Source organism: Xiphias gladius, chromosome 17 (genome assembly GCF_016859285.1).
Source record: "Xiphias gladius isolate SHS-SW01 ecotype Sanya breed wild chromosome 17, ASM1685928v1, whole genome shotgun sequence".
NCBI lineage: Eukaryota > Metazoa > Chordata > Actinopteri > Istiophoriformes > Xiphiidae > Xiphias > Xiphias gladius.
In genome coordinates, this window is record NC_053416.1 from 25,425,144 (window position 1) to 25,440,135 (window position 14,992).

Genomic DNA, 14,992 nt, shown 5'->3' on the forward strand with positions numbered 1-14,992 from the left:
ATGCATAAAACATGAAAGAACTATCAGGGGTGTTCAAGTGCTGCTTGCTTCTCAGTGCTCCTGTCAACCCAAAAAGAGAGTATTTATTCCCAGCCCTCTACAGCAGGCTCTGTCTTTAGTGTTGTGGAATTATTTCTTTGTCATCCTATACTGACAACAGTGTGTGACAGAATGTGTTCAATCTCATTTTAGTATGCGCTCCTTGATGCATACCACCATCCAATGCATTTCTACAAATGTCAAGAGCTGTGTGTTTACTGGGTCTGTCTGACCCCTAATATTTATTCAGCTCAACAGCACTCTACCCAATCATTCCTTATTGCTTCATTGCAGAAATGCGTCTCTTGGTATGTCAAGTCTCATTGGCTGCAGTTTGCCATATCTCCTGGCACATGTAATATTGCTTTTCGCTTTCATTCAAGTGCAGGCAAAGCCTGTGCTCAGATAAATAGTGACATTTTACAGTGGTGCATGGGGTTTGTTTGTATCTCTTAGTGCCTGAGTCATTTCCATTGCCTGATTTGTATACATAGCACCACAGTCGGCACGATCAAAGGTCTTTCACATGTAAGACAAATTTGCATTTGGATTAATACTACTGGCAACATAATTTATGCTTCTGTGGTTAGATAACAGCTCTGAGATACATGTTGACATTTGCCCCACATCGACTAGTGTGACTTCAGTGAAAAAAGTTGTTTCTAAATGGATTTAATCCAAGTAGAATCAGTAGAATTATAGAGGGCCTTGGATGCCCTTAGATATCACTCACATTTCCTGGAAACTTTCCCAAGCTGCAAAATAGGGATAATACGTTATGCTGTGAAAGTATGAAAATATTAATATTCAGGTTCCAAATGAGTACTAGAGGCTTACCTGCTATAGTCTTTGATGAGGTGATGATTTTGCTTAGTCATCCATGTCCCCACTGGTGTTACATGCTAAAGTTGGAAATCTTCCCAACCTTATTACAATATGACCCAGTTGATCATCCAGCCCCAATTCCCTCTATAGGAGCTCTATAAATAGGCCTAAATGACCAAAAGAAAAGTCTGTTTTGTTACAAGTAAACAATTAAAGTTGACATTTTTGTGATGCTTTGTGTGACAAGCATCAATGTCTGAAATTTGGGTTCAAATGGAGTCACTCGGATGCTGTTCCGTTTTTATGGGCTTGTAAAGTAAAGGGTCGTTTTCAATGTTTGACCAGTTTCCAGTAGCAAAGTCCCCCAGCGGCTCCCACATCGCGTGCTATACCGTCTGCACTGGCCCTTTAAGAGTGGCGCCGGGATGGTGAAGTGGGACAGACTTAGCCCTGACTAAACCGGAAGCCTGGTGAGTGTGCCTTCAACATAAAATTACTGTGGGCTGTAACATTTGTCAGGTGAAACAACAAAAACTGATCACTGAATGTAGACCCACAAAAAAGTATTATTATTAGTATAGATATTGGATTATAAGTGATATATTAACTAGTGACTGAATGGAAATATATAATAAACAGCATTTACAAAATATCATCTGAGTTTATGAGGAATTTGAAGGCTGAAAAAGGATCCATAAAGTCTTAAGAGCAAAACGAAAGGCGGTATATAAAATCCTGGGAGGATGACACCTATCCTCTCGTAATCAATTTTAACATATTCAACCAGTCTATACTTCGAGCTCCATTCTTAGCTACAACCTGTCATACACTTATGGAAATGAACTGACTATGTGCTGTGATAGTGACTGTCTGGGAAATGACACAACTGCATTTTCATTTACCAGAGATTAGCCTCTAGAATGTATTCCTGTATTTATTCATTCACGGTGATACAATACTGGTCACCATTATTGCCAAACGTTAGCTCATCCGACTTTTATTTTTTTAAATGATCACCGGACGTTGCGAACGGTACTATGGCAATGTTTACCCCAGTGTGTTTTGGCCCCGGGACCGGGTTGTTTTGCGATCCGGCTGTAGTAAATCATTCGTAGTAGCGGAGCAGAGGGGAGGAACGGAGGCGGTGGGCTCAGAGGGAAGAAATGAAGTTCTGTGTTGAACAAAGTGCAGTCTTCCCCTAGCCGTGGTGACTTCATGTGCTTGTGGGCTAAGTCCCTCTCAGGGGAAGCCGTTATGGACATTCATCTCGTCTCATCCGTGCTCTTGATGTGATCGCGGCAGAGAACGGGACGGACTGACCGGGCGCTGTCTGCCACTCACAACCGCCTCCCCTAGCTTTTTTATACGGACTATCCGCGGGATTGGACGCGGACTTTTGGAGCCGGGAGGAAAGTTACCGTGTGGGATGCTTGAACTTGTGGTTTCATCCTGCAGCGGCTGAGATGCTGCCTGCGGAGTTTTATGCTGTGTGTGGAGATTTCATCCCGTAGGCTGGAAATCACTTGCGCGTCTGGTGGGACGTATTACTGAGCCGCTGCAGGACAGCTTGTCTCACAAACGGTGCTTTTTCTGAAGACTGACCAGCGTTATCTACCTATGAAGAATCTCAGTGTATAATGGAGTACCGCCCTACTTTGGTTGTCCTCCTGCTTTTCTTTGCACTCGGAAGTTTGGCATACGGTAAGTTTAAATTGGCGTGCGGCTGGTTGTTTTTGGTCAGGATTGCACAGATGGAGCCTATACGCTTCATACCAGTGGCTCCCAAACTAGGTCCAGCAGACTCCCCAGGGTTCCAAAAGGGGGTTCCACAGAAACAACAACTAAAACAAACAAAACAAAACAAAACAAAACAAAACAAACAAACAGAAACATAAGAAATGAATTTTACTGGCGATGTTATTCACACAAAGTGACTATTTCATGTCCTCCCTTTCTTATATAGTTTAATGGATCTTTGAGATGAAAAAAAAAATTACAAAGCATTGCATTTATATCAGCATCAGCAAGTAAATAATCCTCCTAGATGATGTCATTTAAAGACCACTTAAACCAGCAGACATCAGAGTAGCCCATATGCAGCTTCACTGTCTGTTCTGCCCAAGGGACTGTGGATTCACACCAGCATCTGCTCCCCACAGAAATCTGACTTTGTAGGGATTCTAGCCTGCTCATTTATCTCTATTATTAGGCCCATTAGGTGAAAACATATCCTCACCACAATGCAATTGTGAAACAGACAGCATGATCCATTCAGTTTGCATTCACTGATGCAGTGTACTGTCAGTGAGCATGGCAGGGCTGGGAGTTTGATTTCCCAATTTTAAAAAATGTATGATTTCTTCTAACGGTGCTGCATTTGGATGAAAGCCTTCACCAGATGTCACATGTTAAATGTCAAACTGTTCTTACATCCTCTTCTTTTTGCAGTCTTGTATTGTATTGTGTAGAGTTGGGGTTCCATAGCTGAGCAGAGTGAAAATATAGTATATATAGTAATGGTGGATAAAAATGTATTCTGTCGTACAAAGCTTAGTTTCCTTGGGTTTAGCTTCCACTAAATCCCTAGATAGACATGTCCAACACAGCCAATTATCCTTTGTTGTTTAACTGTTTTTTTAACGACTCTATATTCAAATAGTTGCATTCAGTGCCTTTAATTTCGTTCCTTTTATACTAGACTATGGGGAGAAAAAGCTACCATTACAGGCACATCATCCACCAGAGCATTACTCCCACTTGTAGACTGAGTCAGCTCTGGGATGATGAAAACCTGCTTAAAAGAGACTGGATGCTGGATCCACAGATCCTCCTTCAATCAAATATGTGTAACTTGTAAATTGCTAGCAGTAGGCTACTGGCTCTATGTCAACACAACTCCACCGATCAGCTACAACATTAAGAAAAACTGTCAACTGGTTTTAATTGGTGTATGTCTTTGTGTTCTACAAGACCCCCCCCCCCCCCCCGACTATGAAGTGCAAAACCAATTTTTTTTTGCCGCAAATGGGATACTATCGTTTTTGACAGTGTGGTCTCCTTGGACCTGCCACTACTGCCGAGGCTCCCTCTTACAATGCTGTAAATATTGGCTATGAAGCCAAGAATATGAGCACCTGTGAAAGTGCTGCTTCAGTGACTCCAGATGCTCCTCTGGGACTACAAGGGCTGGATTAAAGCCACTTATTTTTACTTTATTAAAACACACAGTGACGTTCAACAAAAAACCTGTGCTATTTTTAGCCACGACACTTTTTTCATTAGCTGAAATTTACATTTAAATACAATTTTTGTCACATTCTGACACTGTTATCAAGAGCTACTTTTTAAAGGGGGATTAAAGCGAGAACAAGCTTCAGATCAGTACATGCATGGAAATGCATATGGTAAAATAAGCTTTATATGATAAAATGAATTTAAGAATAATCCTGGCCATCCGTCTCTCTTTTCGCTTTCACATCTGAGGGGCCCCTTAATGCTGAGCCAGAGTCATGTTCCAGAGTTCTGCTCTTCAGACTGTTTGTCCAGTAAGGTGACACTGGAGTCTGCACTGTTACTGTCACTCATCTCTGTCACCATCAGTCAACACAGCGGTCTCCGGCAGCTCTCTGCAGCGACTGTCGACGGGCCGTGTGTTTGCCCTGCTCTTTATTAGAATGACAGGAAGGCAGGGCTCTGAGAGCAGCTATCTTGTTGTCTCACGTATGCCCCCAAACAGATCAGTAACCAGATCAAATAGCCTGTGCCAAACCTTGATACCCACTCTATAATTACAGTTTTAGCATACAACTCCATTTCCTTCAGGGAGGGAGGTGCAGTAGGGTATAATGTGGCCGAAATAGCACAATTTAGATGTGTCATTGTTCAAAGTCCTTTCTTTGGTTACTGGTTGTGTATTTTCACATGAGGCATTTAAGACACGCTGTCATCCACAGTGAGTGGAGGAGCTTGGGAGAGCTTTAATGGATTGGTCAAGGACAGTTTGACAGGAGTTATAGCTGTTGCTGGGATTGAATCTGAGACATTCAAGGAAATGTATGATCTCTTTAAACTTGGGATACAAATATCAGCCTTTTTATCCTAATTACTAAGTTTCAGCCAGTTAAGTGTAGATTCACCTCCCCCACCCCACCCTTTAAAACAGAAAAAAAACATAAACGAACAAATAAATCTGCCTCATTCCCAATACAAGGGAGCAGCAGTTGTTTCCAGAAACAACATCCCTGTTACTTTGGATATTGAACAGGCCCATTGCCAGCAGGTTTAATGTTGACTATCTTTTTTGGTAGAAGGCAGGTCCTAAAAAAACGGTTGACAGGAAGTTCTGTGAAACAGGGCTGCAACACACAATTATTTTCATTTTAGACTAATCTGTCTGTTATTTTCTTTGATTAACTGATTCATTGTTTTGTCTACAAAATGCCACAAAAAAGTGAAAGATTCCTCAGTAATATTTCCCAGAGTTGACATCTTCAAATGTCTTGTTCTATCTGACCAACAGTCCAAAACCCAAAGACATTCAGTTTTCTATGTATAATTCCTCATATTTAAGAAGCTGGAACTGAATGTATACAAAAATGTATATATGTTTTTGTAATTTTGGGGAACCGGCCTTTTAGTATCAATGATACATATCCCATTTGTTTAATTGCATATTTATTACACAATTGATCTTACTGCTCAGGTGATTAGTTGAAAGCCCGCAACTTAAACTGATTATCCGCACTATAAAGGGTTAATCCATGTCTAGTTTCTTGTTTATCTCAGTCTTACAATGAGTCATTACGTCATTGTTGATGTGACTGACTTGTAACCTTATAACTGGATGACTCATAACACTGCAACATATAGTAGCTTCATTTTTTACTATTGGCTTATTGACAACATTTCTCCTTTTTTCTGCAGAGAGAAAAAGGAGACAGAGAAAGCTTTGTAGTCATTTTTGAGAACAAACACGCACTCACACACTGAGTGTACCTTCCTCCTCCCCCACCTGTCTGCCCATCTGTTCTTTACAGATCAATTAGACTGTCAATAGCTCAGAAAGCTTTGGTATGATACACGGAAATGAGCTATATCTCCTGAAAATCATTATGATATATCAAATCCTAATTTACACTGATTGAAAAATAACACTCAAAAGGCCGGGCTAAAGATATAAACATCCTCTTCCTGTCATCACAGAATCAGCAGCGTTAATCACAAGCTGAAGCTGCTGTTTGAAGCTGTTTGAAATAGTTGCCTATTTCCGGTATTTTTTGTTCCACCCAGCTGCTGGCCCGCTAAATTTAGAAATAAGAAATACAGTAAATAATCAAAAAATGTGGGAATTGAGATGAAAATGAAAAACAGCCACTCATCATTTATACCCATGATAACAGAAGTCCCAAATAGTCATTACATGAATGTTTGACGACACCTTATGATGCATTATGACAGGGTTATTTGTGCATTCGAGTGTAGTAAAGGAAAAAAAAAAAAAAACACAAACATGCCCCATGTTTTTCCCTTTCCTAATTTTCACAGTGTACAACTCAATCTGCAAACCAAGGGTTGCACTTCCTCTCTTAATGGGAATGCTTAATATCCCTGCACATTCCTACCACTGAGGGCCAACATAAACACACGATGGGGTACCAGAGACCTCTCCATTGGGCATCAAAGAAAAGGGACTAAACTGAGCAGGATCACTACTAAGCAGTGGGTGCTGACAGGACAAGTCAGCTATCCCTTCTCCTTAAAGGTCTCAAGTGCGACCGCCTGAGGGGCCCAACACAATACAGCCTGAGCTCCCCACCTCAGGTTGTAGACAGATGGATGGCCCCCAACATTAGTTCCAGTGGGTTTTAGGAGGGCTGACCTCTCCATTGCTGGTCATAATACTGAAACAGACAAGGAGAGAGGTGAATCAAAGGCCACTGCCATCTGACTATAATGAATTCTCGGTCATACTCAGTCATAGAGCGCAGGGCAGTGTTGCCCTACGGAGGCTGTATTTGTGCTGCATAAGAGTTTAGGGATAATATAGTTAGTAACTGGACAGTACAGGTGGTATAGGTGTTACTTTTATCTCCTAAGTGGAGGAAGTTTCCTTGCTCTCATTGAGGGATGGGATTTGATAAGATTTTATTGACACCTGGGCCATTATCGATTCTGCTTATCAGTCCGAGTCTTTATTGATTCTCTTAATGATTCCTGATCAATTTTCTGTGTGGAAACAAATGAGGCCAACACAGGGTTTTGTTCAGTGTCAAAGCAACCGTTTTATTATCTCTGAGTCTGTCATCATCTAAAATGGATGAAGTGAGAGAATACCAGTACATCACTGGTTTTCATTTAGGTTTTCTTGGTCAAAGAAAAACTCTGCTACGCCTGCCTGCATGGCGCTGATGTTATTATAGCATACAATATTTGCCCTGGATAATGGACTTGCTGTTTGTTTGGGAAGCAGTGGCACTCATGCGTAGATGGTCAAATATATGGCATTCCTGGAATTTAAGCCCATGTTGCATAGAAAAATGTTTCGCCACATTGCTGGTGTTCCCACCCTTACTTGAAATGACCATTTTATAGACATTACAACGAGCACTGCCGTCATCTTTCTTTGTGAAATGAAGCCACACTTTGGACCGTTTCTTCCTCTCCGCCATGACTCCTTCTTGTGGCAAGTTTCCAGGATGCAAATGAGCTTTGAGATCATTGTCTTGCAGTGTGCAACTGTCCGAAAAACATGCCGGCATTGATAAAAAGGAATTGATCAGCTTGGAGGCACACAATTCTGATGGTTCAAATTCAAAGGGGGGAATTATGTGTTTGTACAATATGTGTGTGTAAGAGAGAAATGTGGTATAAATGAACCGTGTGTGTGTGAAATGCTATACTGTAGATAATGTCAAACAAGGGAGCTGACCTACCCACCCCATTTACATTGTATTACATCATATATATTCAGTTGATATGTTGATGTATTTGTGATTTCATGCAGATAATTTAAAGCTCTATAAATCGTAATGGCTAAATGTTTCACCTCAGCTGGACTAAAATACATCAACAGAGGTTTTGCAAGTCTATAATTCATCACAGTCATTAAATAGTAAAACACCATGCTGTAAGCCCCAGATGCATAACCAGATGGATTTCCACACAGATATTGTTGGACTGTATAAACACAATCTTGAAGTCATTACAGTCTTAAGAAACATTATAAATATGTTGCACAACTACTGTAGGTACAGTAGGACGAATGTGTTACCTGCATTTAGAGAGTGATTAAATTAGTCACTTAGATGGATTTTAACACTGAGGGTTAATGGAATCAGTGAGTTTTAAACATTTCATATTATCCTAATTATATCGGGAGAAATGCAGAAACTGAGGTGCATATTTACAGCATGTATAGCTGAACACCTGACTGTACGCAAATGGAATATCCTGATGATTAGTTTTTGCATTGTTTTTACACAACCCCAACACGGCATCCTTTTGTTTCTTTAGTGTCTGAGCACCAATCTAACTTGCATATGGTTTTTCATCAACTGGTGAGGCAGTCGATCAAATCTTCATGTTTACCCAGTTTTTATGGTCCACAGACTCTTCTGGAGTGCACAACAAAAATATGCCGCAGAGTCAAAGGGAATAACAATAATAATAATAATAAGGAATATAGCTACAGCTGTCTCCACCGTTACTTTGTCTGCATGTTGTATATATTTGTGAGAGCCTGGCACTTGACAGCTCGATGTAGGAAAGAGCTACCTTATAATGGATCATTTTCGGCACAGGTGTATCAAGTTGATGCTGTAGCGGGGGGGATTTTGCCAGCCTCTGTCAACGATTTAATGGCTGGCTTTAGAATGGACAGGGACAGCTCTTTTTGAAAAGTGACAGTTTTTGGGTACCTGTCATTTTGTGATGGGTGTGTTGAAAAAAAGGGACTTGGGGATAGGAGGCAGTTAGAGAGTCTCTTTGGCTATTAGTTCTCTCTAGCAGCTCTCTTTGATGATTGATGGTCATGCAAGATATCCTGAAGGGAAATGCTTTTTAAAGAAATGTGACTTGGGTGACGAAGCAATCAGAGTGCCCCTCAACTTGTGAGTGCATATCTCAGCAAAAATCTAAAGTATTCATTGCTCTTTCACTACTACAATTACTCATTCTGAGTGTTTCATATATGATTAGAGCTGGTATCATAATCTAGTCTATTTACATTGCCAGCAGTGTATCATCATGAAAAATGCTTAATGAAAATTTATATTTAGTACAAGAACTCTGTACTGTATCATGCAATTGAAAGAGAAGGACTGAGCAGCGTGTCAGTAAGCTGAATAGTTCACTGTATCTCAGAACTCCCTATCATCATCCACTGTTGATCCCTAACCCCCCAATCCCCAAACCCCCACTCAGACAGATAGGAGCAGATAGCTGTCAGCCTGTGTGTATGTGCGTGTACATTGAAACAGATCTAATAGGAGCTAATCTTGAAATATGCTGCCGTGGGACAGGAAACCAATGGCATTTCCCCACAGCTGTGTTACGCCACCCACAACCAGTGGGTCCTGGAGCCCTTCGAGGGTTTCCTCCCTGACATGAGTGAGAGAGCAAATACACTGCTGTGCCTTAATGGGTGAACCCTAATGGACTGATGATTTCTGATAAGAAATAATCCAGTCATTAACATACAGCCTTATTTCAGAGAAACAATGATTAAATGGTTTTCCCTTTGGTTTTTCTGGTTTTTCTCTCTCAGGAAGGGTCATCCCATTCAATATCTACCCCTACTTCTCTCCCTCCAGTATATTGTCCCCTGTTTCTTCTTGTCTCTTCTTGCTCTCATCACACAGACACGTACAGCAAAATCAAATGAAGAGTGAGTCTAGTCGCCACATTCAGTTGCTGCTCTCTTCTCTCTTCGAAGCCAATCCATTTCCCCCCTTGGTAGAGGCAGTGTAGAAAATCGATGCTTCTTACTGGCGGGTTACGGGAACTCAAACTGACAACTCTTGGCAGGATTTGTGATAACTTGAAGAATGTTGGACTGGTAGTTTATTAGTCCTCAGGACTTGTTATTTGCCAACGCCTCTCCGAGTTACATTCAAAGTTCTCTGAATGTTTAAATATGAGAATAGTTTAGATGAATAACCCTCTGCTTTATCGATGTTGATACTGAATGTCTTGCAGAAGCCTCTGCTTGATTACTCAAACCAGAATGTGCTGCAGAAAGTTGAGGATAGCACATATCAAAGTCAAAGGAAGCAGTTGAAACCTCTGTGTAAAGGGACGAGTTGCTGCCTCCTCAGACTTGTTTCTGTACTTGGAACTAAATCTAACCTTAATCAACTCCCAAGCCTCTCAGCTATGTTTTACCATGAGGAACTTTTTGTGTAAAAATGGACTGCTAGGCTCAACTGTCTGTTGCTATTGGACTAGAAAAGACGCCACTGTTTGTTGTCTATCTAGAGCAAGCTGCTTCTGCCTTGTCAACTTGCCCAAACATCCAGCCAAAACTCATTTCAGCTGTTTCGGCAGTGTAAGAGACCATACTCAGAGGGAGCGTGAAACAGAGTTTTTAGTGGAAAGGCTGTTTTTTTTAGTGCTGCCCTGGGAGTTTGGATCTTCTCGCTCCCAATTTCCATGTTCCTCTCTTCTCAAAGAAAAGAGCAGAAATAGGTAGCTTTAGCCCATTCTCATGAAGCTGTTCATTACCCTGAGAGAGACATGATAAAATACGCAGTTTCCTTTTTCAAAGTTCACCCTGCCCATTTAGATTCGTAGCATCAACACAAGCTCAATTAAGGAGATTGTCTCTTTATGGCTGGTACTTTGTATTCTCATGCAAGTGCGTCATGTTGTTGTCTCCACAGGGTCAAAGAATAGAAGGCAGCAGAGAATGCACTCTAGCCTTCCTCCCTCACAGATGCCAATTTAACTTTGAATGCACATTTACAAATCAATTCCAGTGGCTTTGGTGATAATGGAGAGACGGAGGAGGAGGCAGCAAAGCTGTAAAACAACAAATTCTGTAAGAGGGAAGCCAGCCCACTAAAAGGAATTGTAGATGAGGGAGGAATAGGAATAGGAAAGTTGTTGAATTTTCTTTGATCGTCGTCTTCCATCCTCCGCCTCTCTCCTCAGTCCCTTCTTTTAAGATTATAAAGCTCCCTCTGTTCACCAGTAGCAGGTACTTTCATTGCGTCTGCACTGACATTTCAGATTAAAAAAGATTTTTCTTAGCCATTAAAAGCTATATCTTTTTAAGTAGAATTGGTTGGGGAGGGTGGTTATCTTGAGTGCATTGTGATGGTTAGCTCAGCTTAGCCTTGATTTTAGTTACTAAAACAGCAGATGGCTTAATCTTTTTAACACTACTCACCACAGAGTGATAAGGAGTACAGTATTTTGATATATTGCAGTATTCTGATTTATTTTCAAGTCCTTCTTGCTGAAATGCAAGGCATTTCTTACTTTGTCTTGGTGGAAGACTTGATGGGGCTGAACTGCCATCCGTTTTTTATGTCCTTTTCCCTGCAGGATTATAGTGAGCTGAATATTTTGTTCCTATGTGTGATGACACATAAACCTATGAGCTGGTACGGCTGGCTCGGGGGTGGGTAGCATGCTGGATCTTCAGCAGGGGGACAGTTGGTAAGTAGGTGTGCGGATTTGTGTTGACCTCAAGACTGAGCCTTGTATAAATAACAGATGAAATGGTTATTAAACCTGGATTTATTGTGTAAGTCCGACCATCATCTGAGCATTGTACCATCACAGACTCAGAAAATAGTGTATGAGTCTGTGAAATCCAGTCTGGGATGATGTAAGATGTAGGGCTTAGTGCGTATTTACATCCGGAGCTTTAGAAGTGCAGAAAAAGGTTTAACCTAAAGCAAATAGCTTGTCAAGTAAACTTATCTTGAAATGAACTTTTTGGCGCTCTCCATCAAATCATTGAGGTCAAAAGATCTACACACAATATCATTCTCTGCCTACCGTACAACTTCTTTAAAAGATTGCTTCCTTTTTATTTTACCTTAATTTTTCCCTTTTTTTAATGAGGCCTTTTATCTCCAGCAGCAGCATAATGAGGACATCTCTAATCACATGCTTGAAGCAAGTTGACAGTCCCTTATTTGACCTGTGACTTTTTAGTAGGGGATTATTTCTGGATAACTGGAGCTGAACTATTTTCATGGAAGAAGAATCTGGAAAATCATCACACTGTCAGTCAAAGTAACTTTAAAAGTGTTTCTAATTTGGTATCAAAATAGGAAAAGCCAAGATTTATGTTTAAAATTTTCTCTATTTTAGGGCTTTCAGATATTTTAACATTGACTTCACGTTGACTTCACAAGTGCTGATATCACTTTGCTTTATGTCTTAACTGATATCAACAGTCGGACCCCGACATGCAAATAAATAGTCGACCCCATTCTTGTAGCATTTCAGTGCAAGTCAAGAGTACTGGAGCGATGTGATGTGTGTGAGTTTCTGGCTGTTGTAGAGATGTTTTTGCCTTTTACAGAGGATGTAAATGTAAATCTGCATAGGGATGAAAGCCCACTTGGGTTTGTGGTGAAAAAAGGCTGGGGTTTTTTTTTTGTGTGTGTGTGTGTGTGTGTGTGTGTGTGTGTGTGTGTGTGTGTGTGTGTGTGTGTGTGTGTGTGTGTGCGTGTGTGTGCGTGTGTGTCTGTGTGCCTGTGGCTGTTTTGTTCCAATTTTTTTTCATTCGTTTTTGTGCACTTTTACCTTACGCAATATTTCTCCGTCACACTCTCAGGCTTTATTCCATCCTCCTCCCTTTTTCCCAGTTAAAACAACTTTGAAGTTGTTTGACAGTAATTCACTGTGTACATGCATTTGTCTTGATAGTTAAATATAATCTAAATACAGAGTGCTGCCTTGTGAGTCTTTTTGATTTTGAGTCTGTCAGTTTGAAATCACAAAGTAGGTAGGTGAAGTTGGTGCTGAGTGGAATTCATTAAAATAAACAGTGTTCTTTTTTTCTTTGCTGGATTAATCAGTTTTATAATTACACTACAAGAGAAGTTCAAGTGTGTCGAATTTTGTATGAAGAGATGTACTGTACAACTTTCAAACTGAAGTAAGGGCCCATTGTTTGCGGAATCTTTAGTAACTCTTTAGTTACCAAAAACCTAGCATAGCACATATTTGCATCATCTTAAAATCAGTTGCAAAGCTATCTAAAAGTGATTTTGATAGTGACCATTTAGAGAAAAGAAGTTCTATAAAGCAATGCTCTATCATCTGCAGTGTAACAGAACAACACTGCAGAAAGTTCATCCCATAATAATCCAGGTTCTTAAAAATTAAAAAAAAGTTTTGCACCTGATTCAACGTGTGTTTCATCTCCCACAATGATTCAGAGTTTCTCCCATAGGTGTTAATTTGGACTGAGATGTGATAGCTATAAAAGCTGTAGCATATGAATTTCATCTTCATCAAACTACTCGGTGAGCCCTCATATCCTGTATAGAGGACTCTGCAGTCCTTATGTTTCTCATTCATTTATGCAGGTTTTTCCTTTAATTTGCCACCCACCTGTAAATTTACATTGAAAAATTGTAGACTGGGCCTTAAAGGCAACATTTGTACTACCATTGATGAGTGACAGCTATCAGATCTACATGGTAAATCACACATAAATCCTTCAAGTGTACTACAGCTGTCTTTTGGTATGGCAGTTGAGAGTGATTCGTTTTTTTCTGCACAGGCTGGACTCATACAGCATCCCTGTGGTTTCATTAGCTCACATATAGCTTTGAGAGTTCCTGCCATCCTGCTGTAGTACACCATCGACAGGAGCTATCAGGAGCTTAGAGAGTGCTTGTCTTTCCTATTAGACACCTTCTCCAAGACAACTAGTCATACTCGACAGTCTCCAGCTGTCCATTTAACCCAATTTGAGTTCATCTTTTCCAGCCTCACCCTAATCTTTTACATAAAAAAAAACATATAGGTTTGAACGATTCGAATATCCATTTTTGCACATTACGTCCATAAGAGGGCAAACTAATACACGGAGGGACATAACTACTTGGGTGGTTATTGCGAGATGTGCCCTCAGGTTGCTAGTGATGTAGTGGTAGGCTAAATGTAGCTTACATAGCTTGAATAAAACCTTATCTCGACGTTCCACAATTTTGCCGTCTACTGACCAAAATCCGAAGTATTTCCATACGGGGCTTTTTAGATTGCTTTGAGTGGAAATCACTCTCTGTGGCTCTCTGGGTTGTGAACTCTCTGGCATCATTGTTGTTTTTCTGGTTGTCGTTGAACTATTCGCTCATTTCAGCTTAACCTACATTTCATTTTCAATCAGTGAAAGTGATGCAGTGTGACTCCTGTCCGTGCTGCAGTTCATTCAGTGCAGCGGTCCAGGCCCACGCCAGAACTCGCGAGGCAGACAGCCGCGCTAGTGCTGCTTTTTTTTTTTTAGTCAATCGAATATTCATTTTCACAATCAAATATCTGTTCTTTTTGTTTTTTTGTTTTTTTTTACAATTTGATTATATAATCAAATTTAGATTATTTGTTGATAGCTGTACTGAGCTGTACATCTATGTGACATCACAGATTAAGTTCGTAGAGCATTTTTATTTGTAGAAAACAGTCGCTGAGAGATCATTTCATCAAGTTTAAATTGGATGGTAGGCATATCATCTTTAAGAGCTGGTGTTCAGTGGTTTCCACTTTGACGTGCTCTTGATAATATTTAGCTCAGTCTCACATGGTGGTCTCTCAAAAGCCTTCACTTAACATTTCCACATGGCTTGTTCCAACTAGCTTGGACTGTAAAATTTATGAGTCAGCTCTTAAAGGCTCTGTCCTGCTGAGCGCTCGCCAAACCACCAAGCCAGGATCACTCAGCTCAGCCATGATACATATGCTACCTTAAGGCTATTAGATGAACGGTCTCTATCTATAGCTCAGCAACCTTGAGAGAGAGAGGCACTTCACAAAATAATGACTGTTTATTGTTTTTATTAAACAGGAGATCAATCCTGTGAAAATTTTGCTTCTTATGTATTCCTTTTTAGAAACTGATCACCTCAATTTATCTGGTAGTCGAGCATTGTGGAATTCTGATGCAAAT

General features: G+C 40.5%; 1 protein-coding gene across 3 annotated transcripts in view; it reads left to right on the top strand.

Moving 5' to 3' along the window:
- Positions 1-1,997: 1,997 nt before the first annotated feature.
- Positions 1,998-14,992, top strand: part of robo3 (roundabout, axon guidance receptor, homolog 3 (Drosophila)) — a 93,833-nt gene continuing 80,838 nt past the window's right edge. For all 3 annotated transcript variants that reach the window (XM_040150507.1, XM_040150509.1, XM_040150510.1), the window contains exon 1: positions 1,998-2,565. In XM_040150507.1, coding sequence (XP_040006441.1) covers positions 2,502-2,565 — 64 coding nt within the window. In that variant the 5' untranslated portion in view covers positions 1,998-2,501. The remainder of the gene's footprint in view (positions 2,566-14,992) is intronic.